Consider the following 22,355-nt stretch of genomic DNA (forward strand, 5'->3'; position numbering starts at 1 on the left):
TATTCTTGTCGGATCTCCACGGCCTACCTCCACCCGTCGTCACTGGGTTTTAAGAAACATCTTTCAACATAACGTCAGAAAAAAAGAACTTTATTATTTTATTACACTAAAAATATATTACCTACTTACATTATTCAAGTTAACTGCAGTACATGGATTTCATTTAGACTAAAACGACAAACTCTATAAAAGAACCTAGAGAACGAACTATAAAAGCGTTTGAATTGAGCTAGATACCTATATATATATAGACATTATATATAATATATTATAGACATGGAAAGTTTTCACTGTACGATTTTTTCAGATTGGATACTTGTCTATACTTGTCTTATGCATCCTTAAGAGCATACTTGAGTGAACCGGCAAATAATTTTCAACTATAGGTGCGACGAAATTTTGGACTCGCTGCCAATTGGAGAGCGAAAGTCGAGCTGTGAACACGTCAGTTTGTTTTGTGATGGCATCGGGGGAAATAATTCTTAAATCGTGTAAAGATGACTAAAAAACGTTACCCATTTACTTGAAAAAGAAAACATGACAATGAATATATTATTATTATTACTAATAGAACAATAAACATAACATTAAATGGACGCATGTTGAATTTTTATGACAAATTATGTTTTGTTCTGCACGCGTCGTTTGCACAATCTTCGTGTCGCGTAGTCACAATCGTTTTAGACCATGCTTCAGCTGAAGTATAGCCTTAACCGGATGTATGCCACAAGCAAGTATGAAATGAATGAAACTACAAGACAAAAGTTGGTTGTTTGGATGTGATTGTGAATCATTTAAAACGCAGAGCCCTCTGAATTGGAATCAGATATCTGAAGTTAATTGGACCACATTATTCAAGAACATCATTGACGTATTTCTAATAAAGAACTACATAGGGAAATACTTTAAAAATGAGTTTCAGAACAATATTTTTAGGTGAATAAAAGCGAACATGTATTAGTTGATATACAAAAATCAAGGCTTCAAATCGTTATTTATTTTCGTTTCCGGTTCAAGTAAGAAAATATATGCGGTTTTCGGTTCAGCTCCGAGTGATTAATTTTTAAATGTTTTTATTTTTATTATACGTATGGATGATAGTGAGTGACCCAAAAGTCTAAGAGTCCAAAAGCCAAGATGTAAGACGTGTTGCGTCTACAACAACTAAAGTCAAGAGTAAGATCATGTTAAAAGGCGCATGTTTGAACATGTGCCGAACTGAAAAAACTGATGTGGCACAGTGTGGCACTAAAAGATTTCCCTGCTCTAAATGACAGTTGATCTGTATTTTGTATGCCAGAACTTCCTCTAACTTAATCCGCGTTGACACGATCCGAGTACACTCGGACCAAGCACACTCGTACGAGACAGCTTCATACTAATTACTCCTATACGAGCTACTCGGACCGCGTTCTACTCTGCCAAGCTAGCTCGTATAGGAGTAATTAGAATGAAACTGTATCGTACGAGTGCGCTCTGTTCGAGTGTACTCGAATCGTACTCGGATGGTGTCAACGCGGCTTTAGGGCCTACACAAAAATTTCAATATGGCCTCACACATGCTAGGACCGGCCCAGCCTTAAATGTGTTATCAATTAAATACATCAAATACAACTTCAACCCAGTTCCAGATCACAGAAATAATATACTCGACTGGAAATATAAATGAGCTCTCAAAAATTTTATACATGTTTCAAATACGGCCACAGAGAAACGGATCTCGTGTCTGGAAACTTGTATATTATGCAGTTCGCCGTATCACACTTCACTGTGAAATGTTGTATCGGAAATATATGGCCGCCCAACCTCTTTGGCTCGCATAGTACTGACATAAAATTCATGTCTAAATACAACACAGTTCTTGTCGGTTTACAGGATGCCAGCATCAAACAAATTTTTAAATTAATCGATATACTGGATTATTTTGTTAGGTTAAGTTAAGTTAGGTTAGGTTAGGTTTTCATCCTTGAATTCATGAATTTTGCCAAAATCGGCTATGAAAATTTGTTCAAAAAAACGTTCATATTGAATCTAATAAAATTGGAGACCGTATAGTATACGGTCACCTCTTTCCGATAAAAAGCTCACGGCGAATTGTGCCACAGTGAAATGTTTTAACCAATGGATCTACGGAATACGGATCGAGTTGACCTGTAGTGCCATTGAAAAAAGAAGTAGGTATAGAATTTGTGTCTTAAATTTCAACCTAAACAAAATAGATCCCTGCATTGCAGCTTTGTTATTTAAATTATCGCTATAAATTAAGAAAATTAAATTTATGGGTTAGCTTTCGTCGTCTATTAAAACAATTTGTTGTAATACTGAATTCACTGATAAGTCTATTAAGTTGTTCCCCATGAAGAAATCTGTAGCGATAATGTTGGTCTTTCCTCCCCACTCGTTCTTCACCCACCGAGTGAGATTTCTATTGACAGAGTCAGCCATCTTCCTCAGGTTGTTGCCAGGATTGAAGAAGATGTCGAGGGCGGACGGAGTGAGCTGCGCCATGATGGCCCACAGGGGGTTGCGCTGCATGCTGGCGAGCGGGTGTGGCCGATTTATCACGTGATAGATGTAGTTCTTCAGGTCTGAAGGCGTCTGCTTGTCACCCCACATTTGTTTGAGAGGAGGCCACAGCCAGCTTGCTCCTGTGAAATTCAAGAGTGCTACAGATTAACTAATAATTGATAATCGCTTCTTTTGACTGTTTGCTACTTGTTGTTTCAAATATCGTAAACATATATGTATTTCTTGATGCATTACATTCTTCTTTACTAGCACCGAATTGTCTCAGACCTAGGGCTAGGAACACTGTTCCCTGTTAATAATTTGATGTCAAATAAGATTGTTAGAACTCTGTTTATTAGAAATTAAATAAACAGGTCAATACTAAACATGCCTAAAGTTGCAAAAACTTGAATTCAAATATTCAACAATGAATTAATGTCACCCGTTAAATGAATTTCTATAAAATAATTTTTAATATGGCAATAATTAATCTCCTATATTACCTCTTGAAATAGATTCCTCAGGATAGCAAATAATGAGTCGCTTTCCTGACTCCCACAAGTCCTTCATTCTTGGCCCACTCAGCAGATGCAAATTCAGTCTTGAATCTGGTGTCATTATTTGTTTGAAGTCGATGGCTAAATCGCCCAGCTCTTTGAATATAAAATTGACTAGAGATTCGTGCCTTTTGTGCCGAATTGCTCCGTTAAGTAGATAAAATCCAACAGGCAGCCTATGTACATCAACTATGACTATCTGAAATAAACAGAATATTTAGTGGCTATTTAAAATAAACAGAAAGCATCAGTTTAACATTGAGTTGTGCAGTAAAACCTGAATTATCATGACTAAGAATCATCTTAACGGCCCACGTGCTCGGCGTAGGTCAAAATTGAGTTTTTATTGTATTTTCAAACCATGATAGTTTTAGTAAAATATTTACGATAAAAAATTATATTGATAATCTCTGTGATCCCAAATTTGACAAGAATTAGGCATTTTATTATTCAAAAAATCGGCAAGATTAACACATTTGAAGATGATTCTAAAGATACTTATTATAAGCTATATCTTTGACCATTCAAGTGTGATAAACATCTTACGAATAATGATTGCTTTATAATAATTATTGACCTAAGAATAAGGTAGTGTTTTTTTGAAATACGCCATTTCTTTTGTCATTTCCCAGTGGTTAAGCTACAACATACCGCCGTAGCCATAAATTGACAAACTATAATTAAAATAGGGAGTAAAATGATATTGACGCGCGTGTTTGAACATGTACCGTTTAAAAAAAAATTCGGTTAGGTATGTTACGCATCTTTAAATTTTAGGCTCTGGTTATAACATAATGAAGATAAACTATTAGTCGGTAACCTCCATTTATATATTTTTCTTGATTCTGATTCTGGAAGTTCTTTTCCATAATATCAAATCCAGCTCCATTTAGCAAAATACAATTAAACCATCACCATTTTTTATATTTTATGACTAACTTTAAATATTGATTTTAATGACGTGAAGGACATTTTATTTCTCTATTCGCTTAGTTTAATTGTTAACTAATATATTACAGAATAGGTAAGTATATTCTATTTGCTGTTCTAAATGTGATTTACTCAAAAGGGTGGAGTATGGAGGTTACCGATTTTGAAACTGACAGCATTAAGTACTAATATAATTACCTCATCTTTTGCCACCTCAACAAATTTCTTAATATCCCTCAATACCGGCAGCAATGGAGCAATCTTAAATAAGTCATGATTCACCCAAAACCTAAAATAATCATAGATTTTAAAAATATAAATAATTAGGTATTTGAACATAATATCATAATTATTTTTATAGCAGTAGTTTCAAATATTTATTATATCATTAAGCCCGTCGTGTATTTGTCATTGGTGATTGTGCTTAGTAGCTGAAGATGCCGAAAGGCGAAACCCTGATCACAAAAAAATACTCAAATGGAAAAGTACAAAAAGAAGAGTGGGTTCAACCAAAATAATCTGAATATCATGTGCATGTTATCACATGACACTATCCCCATTCAATTTAAAACTCCTCTTATTTTTTTGAACTGTTCTTATTCAATGAATCATTTACAAGATTTTAGAATGTAGCATCCGTTATTTTATTAGATATACAAAATTTTGACAAAAACATACGTACGTATTATGAAAAAAAAAAATTGTAGCAAGCATGACTTGAACCTAGATCCTTTGGATTCCGGCCGATGTGCTTTACTAATTGAGCTAACTCGCCGAGCAACATATCCAACCCATTGCTATTTCATCTGTTCAGCGACCTCTATTACATGTCATACTCTTGTCTGCTTCCTTAACCATTGATTTTTTGTGGTCTTTCCGCATTATGACCAACTTGCACCTAATTAAACGCATGCAACTTTTGGATTTCTCTTACTTTAAGAGATATCTGTTCAATTATGGTTATATAATACATACCTGTCTTCAAAATATTCATCTGAAGGTTTAACTTCCTCGCTTGTGTTGGGCTTATTTTCAGGCAAAGAGTAGTAGCCGATTCTCATGTCCAAATATCTGATTCCGAAGACCAACTGTGTCCAAACGTCGTGGTCTTGTGTAAGTACAAAGCTTTGAAATCCTTCCTCTTTTGTTGCGGCATTCATACTGGGAAATGACCCTGAGTCATGCGTTCCCGGTATCAACAATTGTGAGATTGGAATATTTCTCATTCTTTCCCTAAAATCGAAAATAATATTTTTATATTAGGTGTACCTATATAATCTATTATAATTATATAATTACTAAAGGCTGGTTCAGATTAGTCGAGTGGCGAGTAATTTAGTAACTAAACGTGTACGAATAGACAAATTTAGTAAACTCATTCAGTCGAGTCATTCCATTTTGTTCTAATTTTTCGGTCGAGTAGCGACCCCCACCATCTCTCACAAGCCACAAGACAAGTCTAAACACGTTATCTTTAGTCAAGTTCATCAGTTGTCGTAGAATTTCTTCCTCCAATTCTTACAATATAGGCATTATAAATAAAATTGTTAACTAATTTATTTTTTGAACATACATAATTTGAAAAAATTTCGAATCAGGTTCATCGTATATTTACAAAAAAAAAGATTTTTTTCTATTGGTTTCTTTTCTAAGTGTTTTTAAATTATATGTATGTTCAATAAAAAGAATGTTACATTCTTAAATCTTGTGAATTATTCGTTGAATAAAAAAAATAGTTAATCATTTATTTTTGCTTTGGTACATTGTGCTCTGTTGTGCTCACTCACTAATGTACTGTGTTCGGACACTTTTCAGTTACTAAATTATTTAGTGGTAACTAAATCACTCGCCACTCGACTAATCCACACCAGCCTTAAGATATCTCTAACAAATGTGGATGGGAGACTGATATCAAAAAGCGATTAGCAATGATAAAATATATCGAAACTATAACCAATTTAGAAGAGCAAAAACATTACCAAAAAAATTAAAATGCGTCTAGTAAAATCACTTGCTTTCCTTATACTACTAATTGTTTGTAATTGTAATGTAATGTAATCGTTTGCTTGTTGGGACAATAGCCCCAATCTAGGGGTAGTATCTTAACCAATAGGATATGTTTTTTTTTGTAATGTTATTTTTGCACTTATTTTGGGATCCAGATTCAGTGGTTTTTGCATAATTACAAGTACAATACGGAATTATATATACGAACTTCTAGGAGACAGTAACATTCAAGAGAAAGACAGATTAGACATATTTAAAATGTGGTGCTGGAGTGGGAACTAACGATTTCATCATCAGTGAACTCCTGATTCGAGACAGACACCCTTTGGTTTGCCTTCACCGGACTCTCCAATTTTTTGACGGTGAAAATCTGGAAAAACTCGTATTTGGTCATGTTGAAAGTTGGAGAAGAAGAGCTTCCTCCAGATAGATGAATCAAATCCCTGCATACTCCTGCCAAGCCGTGGAGAAGGCTGTCAGATGGGTTACAATATTTACAATGAATGATTTATTTTTAGAGATTGAATACCATTCATGAAAACTAAAGAAATAATTTAGAACATAAATATATCAAATGATGTACATATTATACTTCTATTTTCATAAACTTTTTCTATACCTTTGATCTGACATCCAAGTCGGTTGAATTTTTAAACATGTCACCTCCTGTATTTCATCTTTTACAAAGCTTGCAATCCAAAACGGTAAACAATGTGGTCCCGGAATGGCATGTTCATCAGAATCTCCTAACTAAAACGGTTTGAAACTATTGTATTATTTTGATATAATATGTGTATATTTTTATATAGCAGCAGTTTGTTGATGATACAACATATGTAATCACGTGAAACATGACATGATCATTTTTATTTATATTGTTCCTTTTGATTATTATAAACACTGCTGAAACCGGGAGACTTCATCATTGTCAATAGCATTTATTTTTAGATAAATAATTTGGTAGCCACTATCAAATCTGAAAAATACGCTGTCATATTTGAAACAATATCTCTGCTAAATTAACCATGGACACAATTTAAAAAAAAAGAGAAAAAACTATGCTTTGAAATCGGATTGTTAAGAAATTGAAGATATAAATTTAGAAAACTTTAAATCAGATAATAATATGTTCTCAGCATCTCATTTCAATATGTTTTCCTATTTTTTTAATACTATATTATTGTGATTGCGGTTTGATGTAAAAATTTAATATGTTAATTCTTATGCTATATTATCATACATACATATTGGGTTTCTCAATAGAATATAGTGACATCTCTGCTCTGTTCGGTAAACAGTTGTAACCGGATGGTTAAACTAAGAAAATTTCTTGGAAGAAATATAAACAATGATTTAACATCACTTTATTTTGTTTTGCAAAAATGATTATATTTTGCGGGATACATTCAACAAGATACGTGACTTAAATGCAATGATCTTATTTACAATGAAATCAATTTACACAATTTATTTTAATATAAATCTGTTGGTTACTTGTTTGTGCCAGCCGCCAGGCAAGTGTAAATGACCCAGCGATATGTTGGTTCTATAAAATCCCCAAGGATGGTCGCCTATTTGTTCAATCTCTAAAGGACTAGCAGTCCGTATTAGTGTTGGGTCCACATCAAATAAACCAATCTGTAAAGTAGAATAATAATTATAGTGTTGGTAGGTAAGGTAAAGTCGCCAAATACCACCCCCCGTTTGTTTTGGCCATTTCTCAAGCTTATTTGCGTATAGTGATATTTTAATTGATTTTATTTATTATCTTTATATTGTTGGTTATGACAATATACAACAGAAAATAGCATATAAACTAAAACAAAAATAATTTTATCGATATAATAAAAAATGTCATTTTTGTTACTTTTGTAAAAGTTATCCAAATATCGCCCCCTGGACAAAAAAAAATTAATATCAGTTTTTAACAAAAACTTGGAATGCTAAATGGAAGTTTTAAATAAGTTATTTAATGATGTTTATTTAAATCATGCATAATGTATTACAATTATATAAGTGTGGGTAATTTTGAATGACTTGTGAATATGGGTTCTAAATACCGCCCCTATTCACCACACCAGTGTATCCGGAAATTTGTACGTAAACAGTTCACAGCAAGGCACTTATTTGTGCGCCGCAGTACGTGAAACATGAGTTCGTGTAACATTTAATCAAATGACGAGTTCTTCGTTGAAAATTTGTACGATCGTGGAGTACATTTGTACGTATGCTACAACATGTGGAGATGTCTTTACTAGGTTAGGGTTAATCTAATTGGTACAGTACTATTTGAAAACTATCGCCGCATTTTGTAAGATACGTATAAATGTATTCCACGGTGAAATGTTCAACGAAGAACTCGTCATTTGATAAAATGTTACACGAACTCATGTTTCACGTACTGCGGCGTACGAATAAGTGTCCCACGATGAACTGCATACGTACAACTTACATGTAACCCCACACCAGGGGGGCGATATTTGGCTTGCATTATCTGTGACATCTAATAACATCATTTCGAAAGTAAGAAAGTTATTATCAACATGTGATACAGAACTTTCTAGCTGTAATTACCTTTAAAATTCTTAGATTGTGACTGTGATTAAAATAATAAATACCGTGTCCGGTAGCTCTTGGCACTGCGCATCCCAATTCAGTTCCAACTTTCCGATACTCTCCTTGCGAGAAGAGACTGTTATGTGAACTGCTGGACAAAAAGCCTCTGTAAAAAAAACAGGAAATAAGTAACCATAGCAAAAATAATTAATATCTTACACTATTCACATTCACGGATGCTTTATTAGGATATAACACCTTTCCAATGAAATAAACACAGTCAAAGATAATGCATTTAATATTATGCGTAAAATCAGCTTCTCCGTGCAACATGGTACCCATCTGTCAAAAAATCATCATGTAGTTTCTTTCAACATTTTTATACATCATATTTTGCTCTTCGTAACCTTTGTTAGCGATCTGTATCTGGAGTCTGGAGTATATGCACCTGCGTAATCGTGTTGACCAGGAAACAATATGCTAGAAACAATGATATTTATAATTGCCAATATAATCATACGCTAGTGGGTTTAATGATTGGTATTATGTAATCACAAAAGACTACTAATATTTTACAAACAATAATTCTAATAGTTCTTGTTTCATTGGTAGTGTTTAATATATTTTTGGCGGTCGATGAGAAGGTGATGAGGTGAAAAAGGCAGTGAGGGAGATTAATGTGGATGTTTACTAACTGTCAGAGTACACAGAGTTACAATGGTCGGAGTAAGATAACGGTGTGGAGTGATCACGGTGAGCTGGGTGCTCAGATGACTACCGATCTACTGTTAAACAGGTAACTGTGTCGAGTGACAGACTCGAGATGAGTGACGAGTTATGGATCGTCCTTTCTATTTATATAAATTCAGTCCATAGGTACATTACAAGAGGCATTGTCGCAATTAAATGAATCATAATAGACACTGTTGATCTAGTCACTAGTCCCTAGATCTATATCACTGTCAATCGCTTCCGCCACTTCTGGTTTTTGACAACAAAACATAAATATTGAAGTGCGTCACACTTGTAATGGTGCGTGATATGATTTCTATTTATATTGAATCCACCTGTCAGATATTGAAACATACAAACATGCAAGTGAGGTGTGAGGTACCATTTTACAAGATTAGTATAAATAAATTATTATTTTTTTCTAATTGATTTGAGTTCTGTGCTATATATCATTTGAGTAATTTTTTGCAACCATTTTTGCAAGACATTTTCTGGCACTATGCGCACTCACCAATGGCAAATACACACTGACAACGAATCAATGACGTATTAAATGGACAACTCACTTCATACCCGGCGCGCACGAGAAATTGTGCATGAAAGTCATTCACAGATGTATAGGTAGATGTCACGTGAACATATGACGTATCCGTTTCCATTATGCGATACAAGCTTCGAGAATTTATAGTAATATAACCTTTATTGTAATAGCGTATTAGTGTCATGACTCATTGCGTTAGAAACAGATTCTCGGTTACTTACGACTTCTCGGAGATTAGACGCAAGTGAGCTCAGCGAATCACAGGCGACTTACTGTCCAATGGTTCCTGTCATTCAATTGCATTGAATAAACATTCATCGATATCTTAAAATGGCATTTTATAAATAATAAATAATACTAACACATGAAAAGTGATATCCCATCTTTCTTGGAGTGTTAAGTAGATTTTTTTTACAATTTTTAACTAGGCACATTGGCATTTTGTAACACAATAATAACGGTGAAGTCGAAACCTGACAGTCAGAAATTTTGTATGGGCAGACCCAGCGGTGTCGCCAGACCGCGTGCAAGCAGAATGTTCATTTGAGCGTAGGATACCGATATTAAAATATGAATTTCGCCATCCGGCAGACCCGACACAAAGTGAGTGTCATTGTATTTTCTAGATGCTTCGTCCATATTAATGTCATTGCAACGAATACAGTTAATTATTGTTTATATACCAATTTACTACATACAACAAAAGAAAGTATTTATTTATAAAAAGAAATTCGGAGAAAATTGAAATTTAATTTTGAATTATGAATTTCTATTTGAGATGTAAAATGCGTACTGTATGTACTAAAGTCATAATTCTGTTGTTTTGGGACAATTTATTACTCTTGTATATTCGGATAACTTGCAGATTAGAAGTCAATAGCACTGTTCTAATCACAAAATACATAAATACAATGCAAACTGTTTTGTATTTTGATAGCATATAATTTATAATACGTACATATTAAATTCATTAATAAAATTTCAACGCTAGTTTTTCGAATAATTGATGATCAGTCAGTATTGCCAACTGCTGCCGTACAAAAATATGCCAAATAGGGATAGTGTGCCGAGGGCCATTTACATAGAATGTCTAGCCATGTCTAAAAAATGACATTTCAAAATATATTTATACATAGAAGTTTTTCCAAATGTGAGCTCCGGTACTTCTTCAAACAGTTCTCATCAATAGTATATCACAGTGGCGAAGACTCCATACTAGGCGATTATTTAAAGCCTACCTTCCTAAGAAAAAAAAATTTAATTTTGTATTGACATATTATTAAATAATATAATTACATAATAATATATTCAATATGCCCAACAACATCTAGCGTATAATTGTAATACTAATTTTACGATCTTTTCCCCTATTTCAATAAACACCATTTACTTATGGCATGTCTCGAAAGTTTAAAAAGATAAGCGACATCTCGTTTCGCTTCACATATTCTATGGTTTATGTTCGTGTGAATCGAAGGTTTTTTTTTATATGAAGTTTGTTTCTCATAATTTCTAGACGTCTGGGGCGGCCCATAGAAATCGGTAAGCTATTTAAGGAGCGCTTACGCTTACATATTACGCAAGTGCACATTTATAATAATTTAAAAAATAATAATTTCTATGGAATTCAATCACATATAAATATTGATTGTTGTTAAAAATATAAAATAATTTATCTCGCGATTTTTATTTATCAGTTAGAGTTAGTTCATTCATAGACTAAGATAATTTATTCAGACAATGTAGGTACCTAAGTCTGTGTTTTAAATATGGAAGTATTTTAAAATGTCTAGTTTTACGAGTTAAATTAAAAATTGTTATGGAATAGATACACAACAACGGAGTTTTTCAAAGATGACAATATATTTTGAGCGTATCTTTCATTTATAAATGTTAGGAAAATACATAATTCAAACTAATTGCTTAGTTTTATACCGTCAGTGAGCTTTTGAAATTTCATCAATTTTTGTGTACCTATTCATCAGTAGTAATGTCGGATTATCTTCTTATTTCCCTTTAAATATATCTAACAAGTGTGCTTTCTCCACAGCCTACCCCTTTCCAAAAGTCACCCTTCGCCACTGGTATATCAGGTTCCTGTGTGTAGAACACACAATAATTTTGAATCATGTGAATATGGAAAATTATGTCATTGAAAAATTAATAAATTATTAAAATAACTAGGCGTAAAAATGCGGAAGAAACGATTAGTCAGTCCAATTTCGAAGTGATTATGGACAAAAATGCGGTTTTTAGTTTGGGCATGCTCTAACGATAGCTACTAGACCAGTGGTTCTCACGTGAAATTTATTGCACAATTGAAATTGACAGTTGTATGGAAACATCTGGTGGCCGCACCAAATTTCGCTTTTGCTGTGATTGAAAAAATTAAAGCTAAATTTTATTTACTAAAAAAATAGATCAATTTATTTATAGACAAGTCCATTTAACGCATTCGCTGCTGAGTAGATAATGATTTTTTAATTAGCACCTTTAAAATGCACGTTAATTACATCGATCGGCCGCCTGGTCATTACGCGCATGTGCGTCTTCAGCGTCCAAAGTATTAATAAAAGACATTTGAACATATCTGTTTTTTTTTTTAAATAATGCAAATGGAAATTCCTCAACACTCCTTTTTTCCAATGCGAGCCGCATGGCTGCTTTTAAGTTTACATCTGTCAACTACTTCTGGCTTCGACATTTGTTTTTTATGAAGTGTATTACACTGAATGATCTTTCACAGTATACAGTAGGTACAGTAGTAGGAAAAATCGACAATATTAATAAAGCAATTATTGTTGCCAATTCTTTGAATAGACTTTATTTTCAGAAACAAACTATTTCACACATGACCTCATCACAAAAACACATAATGGATCATTTGAGCGTGGAAAGAAATTTAAGACAAGTCATGTGTATTCAACCAATTTCATAATTTTATAAATAAATTTTTGAAATATTATTCTGCAAAGCGCTGGTGGCCGCACATGAGAACCACTGTACTAGACGGTGCGAGTCAGGTGGCCGGTGCAGGGACGGTTTGGACATGGGTCCCACACGTGTCTCAGTCCGGCAGAGAAGTAGGTACCTACGCAACATTTTATGATCGTTCTGATTCTATTACGAAAGTTTCCGTACCTAACCATCGAAGTGTTGAAAAATGTGCTTTAGGAAAGTGAGAAGAGGGAGGGTGATTAGGATTCTTAAAAACGGCGACACGGCACGATTTTATTCTGCACTACATCACAGGTTATAATCAACATTGTTTTTCATCAACCAAGAGAAAGAAGAAGAATTTATTGTTTCATAACTAATAAATAGGTATAGCATACAAATAAAAGTGAATGCAGGTAAGTACGAATTTTAGTAAGTACTTATATATTTTATTATGTAATTTTACAGCATGTTGATTTTCAAACAAATTTGATGTAATATTCTAGTTTTTTATGATTTTAAGTTTTGAGCTGTTTGTGCTGTCGAAAAACGCTAGATTCAACGTCAGGGCTCGAAATGGACCGGAGCGCACCGGAGCGCCGTTCCTGTTCGTGAAATCGGAAAAATTATCGCGTCGTCTCATGGAAAAAATAATTTGACCATCTGAGCTAGATAGGCTATATAATAAAAAATCTAACACACTTATTTTTATGAAATACACATAAAAATTTGATAACTATGTAAATATGTTCAGAAAACTGTCGAGCGCTCCGGTTCGTAAACTTTTCCATTCCGAGCGCTGTAATCAACGTCATACGCCAGGTGCGATTTTTGCAAGCTAAACAACATCTATTAAAAAATGATAGATCTGCCAAGAAAAATGCTATGTTGGCAAAGATAGCCACAGTGTAAATTCGATTTTATATTGCCAAAACACAATATATTACTGCAATAACGTCTTAATAAGATTACACAAGTGTTATAGATACATACGATTATTTCAAAGATTCCTTCTATGGACAAAATATATCTTTTTCAATTATGCAGACTTCACACATTTTTATGAAAATGACAAAGTAAATAAAGTAAATTATTACAAGAACCGGTTTACGTGGAATTTGTACTAAATTCCCTATTTGGAGACCCGACATACTGATAGGTTTGGAGCCCCCTCTTGCAACAAATTTCGTCAGTAGGCACGATAAACTGCTATTGGGTCTTAAAATGGGTCCCTACCTAGGACAAGATTGTAAAAAACATCAAAAAATAATTACGAACATTCAATCGATCCAGCGCTCGAAATGTAAAATTTTACGAGCCGGAGCGCTCGATAATTTTACGGAAATATTACCTAATTGTATTCTATTTAAAAAAATAAGTGTGTTAGATTTTTTTATTATATGGCAATTATATCGCTCAGACGGTCAAATTAATATTTCCACGAGACGGAGCGATAATTTTGGGGATGTTACGAACCGAACGGCGCTCCGGTGCGTTCCGATCCATTTCGAGCCCTGAATCGATCTATGTTCCGGACTTCTCCAAATCATTATTTTCTATCAGTTTGTTTTGGGAAAAAGTAAAAACAGTAGAATTTATTATATTATTACCACAGCTCGTATTCTTGTTTGCCCGGTGGTTGTTTATCCAGTACAAATCTTGCAATCGATTTTTAACTAACTTCCCGACTAGCTAGACATTTGAAACTTTTAGAATATATCAGAACACGATGCCAATGCATTCTTTTAATACTTTTAGCCATCTTTAAGTACAATTGAATTAACTTTCAGTTAATTCTGTTTTGTATGAAAAGTTATTTCCGAAGAAATCCGTAATCCAATCCACTATTATTGGTTGCTAAGGGGGTGGTCCTAGCAACTATATTATTAATATATACGTCCGTTACTCTGGAAATCAAAATGACATTTCAGTATTCTATATTTGTTTGTTTGTTGCAAAATAGCAAAAAAATGATTTGTTGACAATTGCTTTATTTGTCCTAAATTATTAATACATAGAATTGTCAAGTTTATATGATTCAACAGAAAATTTAAAAACGTGGTAAGTATATAAAAAGTTATTTTTATTTTGTAATTATTTTTAATAAATTTCATTACGATAGTCGTTTTATTAGTAAGTATATTATTGATGGATTCAACAAAAGAAAATTTACTTTTCACTGCATTATCCTACCTACCATACTATCGACCTTATTTTTAACGGTGTTTTATCCTTGAAAGGATCCTGCGGCTTCAATATAAAAGGTACGTATCAACACTAGTAATGAATGGTCTCCTGACCTATATTATTCTACAATAATAAATTGGTATCTAGCTACTAGGGTTTGCAGGTTTGGAATTATTTTTCTGATTATACGTGAGCAAAGATTAAAGAATTCAAGAATCTATTGTTTCACAACGTAGATATTATCATTTGTGATTAATGTGCACAACTTATAAATAAATCGTACAAATAAAAATAATTACAAGATAAAAAGAACTTTTTAAATACAACGTTTTTAAATTTTCTGTTGAATCATATAAACTTACTTGACTAGCTTAAACGATCAAAAAAATTTGTACTTGATAGAAATAATACTGAAATATCATATTGATTTCCATAGTAACGCACGTATATATTAATATTAATAATTTAGTTGCTAGGACCCACTTAGCAACCAATAATAGTTTTACTTTTTACGGATTTATTCCAAATAACTTTTCATACAAAACAGAATTAATTGAAAATGAAATTAATTCTACTTAAAGATGGCTAAAAGTATTAAACAAATGCATTGGCATCGTGTTCTGATATATTCTAAAAGTTTCAAATGTCTAGCTAGACGGGAAGTTAGTTAAAAATCGATTGCAGGATTTGTACCGGACAAACAACCACCGGACAAATAAGAATACGAGCTAAGAAAAACGTTGTTATAATCAATACCAACATGTACGGAATTAATTTGGTCATCACCTAAATATTTATTTAAAAAAAAAAACAGAAGATTGTGGACATAATAATAGCGGTTTCAAAAAACGATAGATTTAACGTCATGCGTCAGATTCGAACGGTGACTTCCCGTGGGGGTAGGCAGATTGAGCGTCGCTTGGGGGCGACAGTTACTCGAAGGGCGGCAAATAGAGGAGAATCAATAAATATAATATATAGGAATAGGCACCTAAACTTACTAATAACGGAAATATCTTTCCATTAAAAAATTCAGCTCACTGGTTGGAAAACAAAATGTATTAATAAAATTAGCATAAACGGTTTAACAGGACTGTATTTTTTTCGTCGGGTTCGCGATCTTTAGTTTACTTCCGTTATGTTTGGACATCACTCCTTGATGACCAGTAATGACACGCGCAGATTTGCGAATTATATTTGAATTATAGGGAGCCAGTTATTCGCGAGTTTTGAAAGGTGTCGGGTGTATTTTTAAATGTATCTGAATTCGTGGACTCGCAATATTGTCAGTTGAAGTAGAGATGACATTTAAATTCAATTTTGTGGTATATATTTTGTTAATAATGTATTTCGTAGATATTGAAGTCATGAAAAGATAAAAAAAAAAATACTGGGTACTGTTCGGTTATACGGAATACAGCGGAAAACATATTTTGAAAATAGCCGATAAACTGGATTATTTGTTAGTTTAACCTAACCAAACCTAACCTAACCCAACCTAACCTAACCTAAACTAACAAATAATCCAGTATATCGGGTATTTTTAAAATGTGTTTTCCGCTGTATTCCGTATAACCGAACAGTACCAAATACTGTATAATGGGGTGGCATTTTAACGCTGCCTAGGGGCGGCAGTTTGTCTAGGGACGTCACTGGATTCGAATGTTACAAGCTAGATGCTTATTCAAAAATGCTAGTATGGCAGAAAATACGCTAAGCTAGCCAAGCAGCATACTGACAGATACAAGAGTCAAGATTATAAATGAAACAGAAGAACTATTTTTTGGAGAATGTTAACAATGAGTTGACATTGTTTTATAATTATTTTCCAACATACTGGGATTAATACGAGTATAATTGTTATTATTTGCATTTTTCTTTCTGGTTAACATGCTCTGTTTCCGCTGAAATAATGTTCAATAGGTGTACTCAGTGCACACTTTGGTTACTTCTGAGAAATGAAGTTTCAGATCAGATGCATGGTTTTTCGCTTCAAGGAGCCCTGTGTCCTGGACCGTTGCCGTCTGAAGAGGAAAGCCGATACATTTCAGGACTGGTCTCACCTTTCCGCCCCTCCCGTTTTCTATGGATGACCTGTCATTGTCTATAGAGTGCTCAAACTGACGCGTCTGTCATGTTCACTTGTCGGTTAGTTTCAGATTATTTTAACGTACCTATCTTAGAGACCTTTGAGTTCATCCGATTTAGTGGTTCTGTATTATTAATAATTGGAAGTGACGATCAACGTAAGTAAACTTCTATGTATAATGATATAGAATACCAAACTCTGCTTGCAAGTTTTTTTTATCAATAAATTGTATGGCAGTGGACCACTCGTTGCTTGTGCAAAAAGTTATGCTCAGGCTTCATTAATCTAAAGATGGCGGTGCCTGGACTGATATAATATTATATAGTAGAACCCAAAATACAACGTGTTAAAACGTTATTATAATTCAAGGCGTATTCTTTTTTTATTCACAAACACACTAATCATTTCATCATAAACCATTATCCAAAATTAATTGGTTTTGACCAATGATGATGCTGATTCTGAAGTAAATAATTGTAATTCGTGACAATGTAGAACATACTTTTCGCATTGCCAATGATTAGTTGTATACTGGAAATAATTATTGAAACAAAAACTGGCACATTTGCGCAATTGTTGACTTGTTGGCGTCTTACTGTTTTAATAACACACTGACACGTTTCTAATAGAATTTTTTTTATTGACAAAACATTAATATTTTTTACAGAATTTATGACAGAAATGTTTCGCGGAATGTCACCCATTGATACTCAAAAGATGAAATCCATCCAAAAAGTAGACCCAGATAATCCCCGAGATCCTTTGATCGACTAGAATGACTAGTTAATTCCACGGAAGCATTAGTGGCGATTTTCTTTGATGCAGGTGACGCAATCGATTTGTTAGATTTTAAAAAGGAGCCTTGAAATTGTTAGAACCTACTATATAGGTACCTACCCGAATCTTAAAAATATGTGTATTACTCACAAGCTGAGTAGGTTTAACATATTACTATAAGTAGGTATACAAAATCCTGCAACTAACATGAAAGCGGCATATAACATACACCATAGCCACCACATCCTGGAGCGGCCCTCAGGCTAGAATCTTTGGCGGTCCCCCTACCTATCGCTAAAGTTAAAGGCAGTGTGACTATCTACAGGTGTGTATTCTTAATAATGTTCGAGGTAAAAATTAGGGTAATTTTAGCGATTTTTTTGTATATCTAACACATCCACTTGAATTATGGATTTATCGAATATTGACAAACAATAATAAAAAAATGTGTCGCCTAAACATATGATTTAAATGTTGTTTTAAGTGAAATAGCGCTGCAGGCGACAATTTTTTTACTATTTTGTGATGTGTGTTTATCTCACTTGGCTGGCCAATTTGCCAGGCCGGGCCCCCTTTCAGCCAGGGCCCCTAGGCTAGAGCCCTGTCAGCCCCCCCCTTGTGGGGGCCATGACATACATACACAAACTGATATGTACTTGTACACAGCACTTGAAAATATTCAAGAAATATCAACATATTTATCTAATTTGGTGATATTTTTTATTGCTAAATGGCTCTCACTAAATCAGACGGTTAAGATATATTTTCCACGAGACGGAGCGATAATCTCGGTCATTTCATGAACCGAAACTACGCTCCGGTGCGCTCTGATCCATTTCGAGCCCTGCTTGTACACAAAATATAAACCACTAATATTATTATGTGTCATTATTGTTATCTTGACTTATAATAATAGGAAAGAGATACCTGCATGTATATCTGTACTAGCACTAGGGTTTTTATGATTTATATTTTATATTTTTATCGCGGCTGTCCTCAAAATTACTCTGTGTGTCGGACCCCTACGTCTATTAACCCGCCACTGGGAAGCACGTAGCAACGCATTGCATTATTACCAGACTACCGAGAGGAATGGAATCAGCGTGGATCAGTGGATTGATACAGGGTGGTGATGATAATACGATTGCGTTTATGCAATTTGGCATAATAAATAAGTCATATTGAAAATGAAGAATAATAGTTGCACAGTTCCATACATTTGGTTCTGGAATAATATAATAATATGCTTTAAAATGCTTCATTTGTATTAAAAATGGTTGTGTGTTAATCAATTTTTATTTTTCCAGCTACGATCGATGTGTTGGTGGTTGACGACAGACCATAAGCGAAGACTCGATTTTATTATCTAACGCAGTGACGACCCGTGTAGGTAGGCAAGTCAAGCGTTGCATTTTGGTGGCACATTGTAAAGGACCGCGAATGAAGGAGTGAAAGAACGAGGTTTTTCATGAAGCAGGCAAAGCTGTCGCATTACAGTTGAAAAAATAATCAAAGATTTAACAATCCTGACAAACTAACTGTTATTGTATTGTACCGTCACGGTTTGAGGGTATGTTCAGCGCTCGAAATGGAAAAGTTTACGAACCGGAGCGCTCGACAGTTTTCTGAAGAACAATACATAGCTATCATAGTAAGAAGACATAGTTATTAAATTTTATGTGTATTTCATAAAAATAAATATGTTAGATTTTCTATTATATGGCTTATCTAGCTTAGACGATTTTCTTCCACGAGACGAAGCGATAATTTTACCGATTTCACGAACAGGAACGGCGCTCCGGTGCGCTCCGTTGCATTTCGAGCCCTGGGTATATTTAGTAGAAATGTTTCAATTCTGGTATGTCTGTTAATTTTAAGTTTGTTTGTGTATTTGTCTGTTTAAGATAGCAGAAGATAAATAATAAAATAAGTAAGTAGATACCTAACGAATGTGCAGGTAATTTAAAACTAAAAATGAAAGGGCACGACATTCCAAGTCTGGTTAAGGGCGGCACTTTGCCTAGGGACGTCACTCATCTATCGTATGTATTCATTGAATATGATAAAATAATTCGCTAAGCATTGTACCAACTAGCTGCAATACAATTGCCGTTTGCCACACCTTTAAATAATATGAAATTTTAGGATCCGTAATCGTAACTAATATTGATATGAACATAAGCCTACTACGATGCGATTTGAAAGAAAGATTCAAAACTGTGTAAGTATAGAAAAATAATATGAAACAACTAAATATAATATTCAGTTTATTTTGAAATTTTCGAGTCCATTCGAATATGGTGGAACCATTAATAAAATAATTGAATGGATCATGTGAAAAACAATAGATATCTCCAGGGTCCCATCCATTCATATAATTTTCATTATTTTGTCAAGAGATAATTAATACAAATGAATTGTACCTATCATGGCCCTCACAACCTGAAGCGCCCCCCCTACCTATCACGAAGGTTAAAGACTGTATGACGCTCTATAGTAGCGTTTTCCAAACGGTGTTCGAGGTAAAATTAAGGATATTCTTTGTATTTTTGCGATTTTTTGTGTTTATTAATATCCACTTGAATTATAGAGTTGTCGAGTATCGACACAATAATAAAAAAATGCATCACACAACCACTACTCCCGAAGTAAAATAGTCCCGCAGGCGACTTTTTTTTTTACTAATAGTGCAAATTTGTGATGTGTGTTTATCTTAATAATCTGGTCGACCCGTAACGCCGGGCCCAACTGAGCCCGGGCCCCCAGGCTAGAGCCCTGTCATCCCTCCCCCTGTGGGGGATGGTACCTACATTAATATCATTACCTACATTACAATAAGAGTCCGAATCTCCGCTCATGCCTTCATACAATTATTCTTTCAAAGTCATAATATGGCTGACCACAAATATGTTGTAAAAATATATGTTATTAACTATCTACATTTTATTAAAGGTTTTTTTGTCGGTTATCGTGAGATGTATTATTTTGACCTAATCTGCAAAAGTTTCCTCTTTATAGTAAATGTTTGTATGAAAGTGTTTATAGTTATTCTATCAATGGATAGAACAGATTGCCGCGCGTATTTTGGTGTTGCAAAATACTGTAATTAGCATTTTATTACAACATTTATAACACATTAATCACTGTCAAATTATTGTGTATTGTCGTTGTTGCTTTTTCGATGTAATAATCGTTTACATCCTTGCAGTAGGCAGTCTTCGCCACTGATATAATGTAGACATAATTTGAGAAATACTGTAGACAGATTCGTTGCACGTGCTCTCCATATTACATGTAAATATATTTAGTTTATAAAATATTCAAAGTACTAACTATATTCAGCGACCGCAATGTGATGACTGGAAATGATCATTAGTATCACTATCGAACAGTGTGCGACGGTTTTCCGCAATTTAAAAATGGAAGACACTTGACAATATGGGAGACGGTTGACAGCTGATTTGGCTGTCATGTTGACAGCTGTGAGGTCGCACGGTCACTGATCGTCGGAGTAAGTTGACAGTCAGCATAGGATCCGAAGGAGGGACATTGCGAGGAAACGACCAATTTATGAGTACAGCCAGTGGCGTCTAATTTTTATAATAAATCTCTAGAAAAAATGTGGGTATTTAGCCTAAGATCGAGCAGGCTATTTTACACATCAGTAATGTCACGCTACTTTATCAAGGGGAAAATAATTAATAGATACCTAATAAAATGTTGTTAGTCCAGTTAAAGTCCAATTTTTTTGCTATGCAACGGAATTACGGTTTTCTACATTGTTTACCATCCTCTGGATACTGACGCTAGGATGTGTTATACATACCCTCAAAATCCTCACTTCATGTGACACTGGGTTCAGGATCTTTGATTTTAAATAAAATTTGTCAGAAATCCGTTATGGGTATAGTGTTCTATAAGTATGCCGTGAAAATAATATCATGCATATTTAAAACAAAACTATGTAGATTTAACAATACAATACACTACCCCAGTCTCAATACAACGATAGGAAATAAAGAGTCACACTGAGAGCTAAGAGAAAACGTTGCAGCTAGGTTGGCCGCATGCGCTGCGAATGCCCCAAGAGAATTACAACTTGGCTCGCAACTGGTTTCCAGCATCAGTGGCCGCTAAATACCATCCACTTAATGTTCACGCAGCGCTCGAAATGGAAAAGTGTACGAACCGGAGCGCTCGACAGTTTTCTGAAGATATTTAGTTAGTTACACATTTTATGTGTATTTCATAAAAATAAGTGTGTTAGATTTTCTATTATATGGCCTATCTAGCTCAGATGGTCAAATTATTTTTTGCACGAGAAGGAGCGATAATTTTACCGATTTCACGAACAGGAACGGCGCTCCAGTCCATTTCACGGCGTTCTCAGGAATTCTCAGTCATTTTCAGCCCTGTGTACACGGCGGAGCTACTAGATGCTGGCATGACCTGTGAAGGTGCAAGAAGAATGGTGAGCCACAGGAATTTACGGAGGCTCCGTGTGGTGTCCATATGCTCTAATTGAGGAGCGGAT

At 34.3% G+C, this 22,355-nt stretch overlaps 1 protein-coding gene across 3 annotated transcripts; it reads right to left on the reverse strand.

The window, feature by feature from the left end:
• Positions 1-304: 304 nt before the first annotated feature.
• On the reverse strand, positions 305-21,322 carry LOC147075783 (PI-PLC X domain-containing protein 1-like). 3 transcript variants are annotated; one of them, XR_015069969.1, is made up of 9 exons: positions 21,155-21,322; positions 8,621-8,724; positions 7,497-7,640; positions 6,622-6,752; positions 4,971-5,228; positions 4,194-4,284; positions 3,012-3,264; positions 1,502-2,648; positions 494-1,357 (listed from the first exon to the last, which is right to left on the reverse strand). XR_015069969.1 is itself a non-coding variant. In XM_085942096.1 (8 exons), the coding sequence occupies exons 1-8, from the start codon at positions 21,291-21,293 to the stop codon at positions 2,284-2,286; spliced, it is 1,485 nt and encodes a 494-aa protein (XP_085798222.1). In that variant the 5' UTR covers positions 21,294-21,322; the 3' UTR covers positions 305-2,283. The 3 variants fall into 3 exon arrangements, 1 of the variants encoding a protein (XP_085798222.1); XR_015069970.1 differs by having other exon boundaries at positions 497-1,342; XM_085942096.1 differs by having other exon boundaries at positions 305-2,648.
• Between the last annotated feature and the right edge of the window lie 1,033 nt (positions 21,323-22,355).

Source organism: Rhyacophila brunnea, unplaced genomic scaffold (assembly GCF_057557595.1).
Source record: "Rhyacophila brunnea isolate RB1 unplaced genomic scaffold, BYU_Rbru_1.0 scaffold_14, whole genome shotgun sequence".
NCBI classification, from domain to species: domain Eukaryota; kingdom Metazoa; phylum Arthropoda; class Insecta; order Trichoptera; family Rhyacophilidae; genus Rhyacophila; species Rhyacophila brunnea.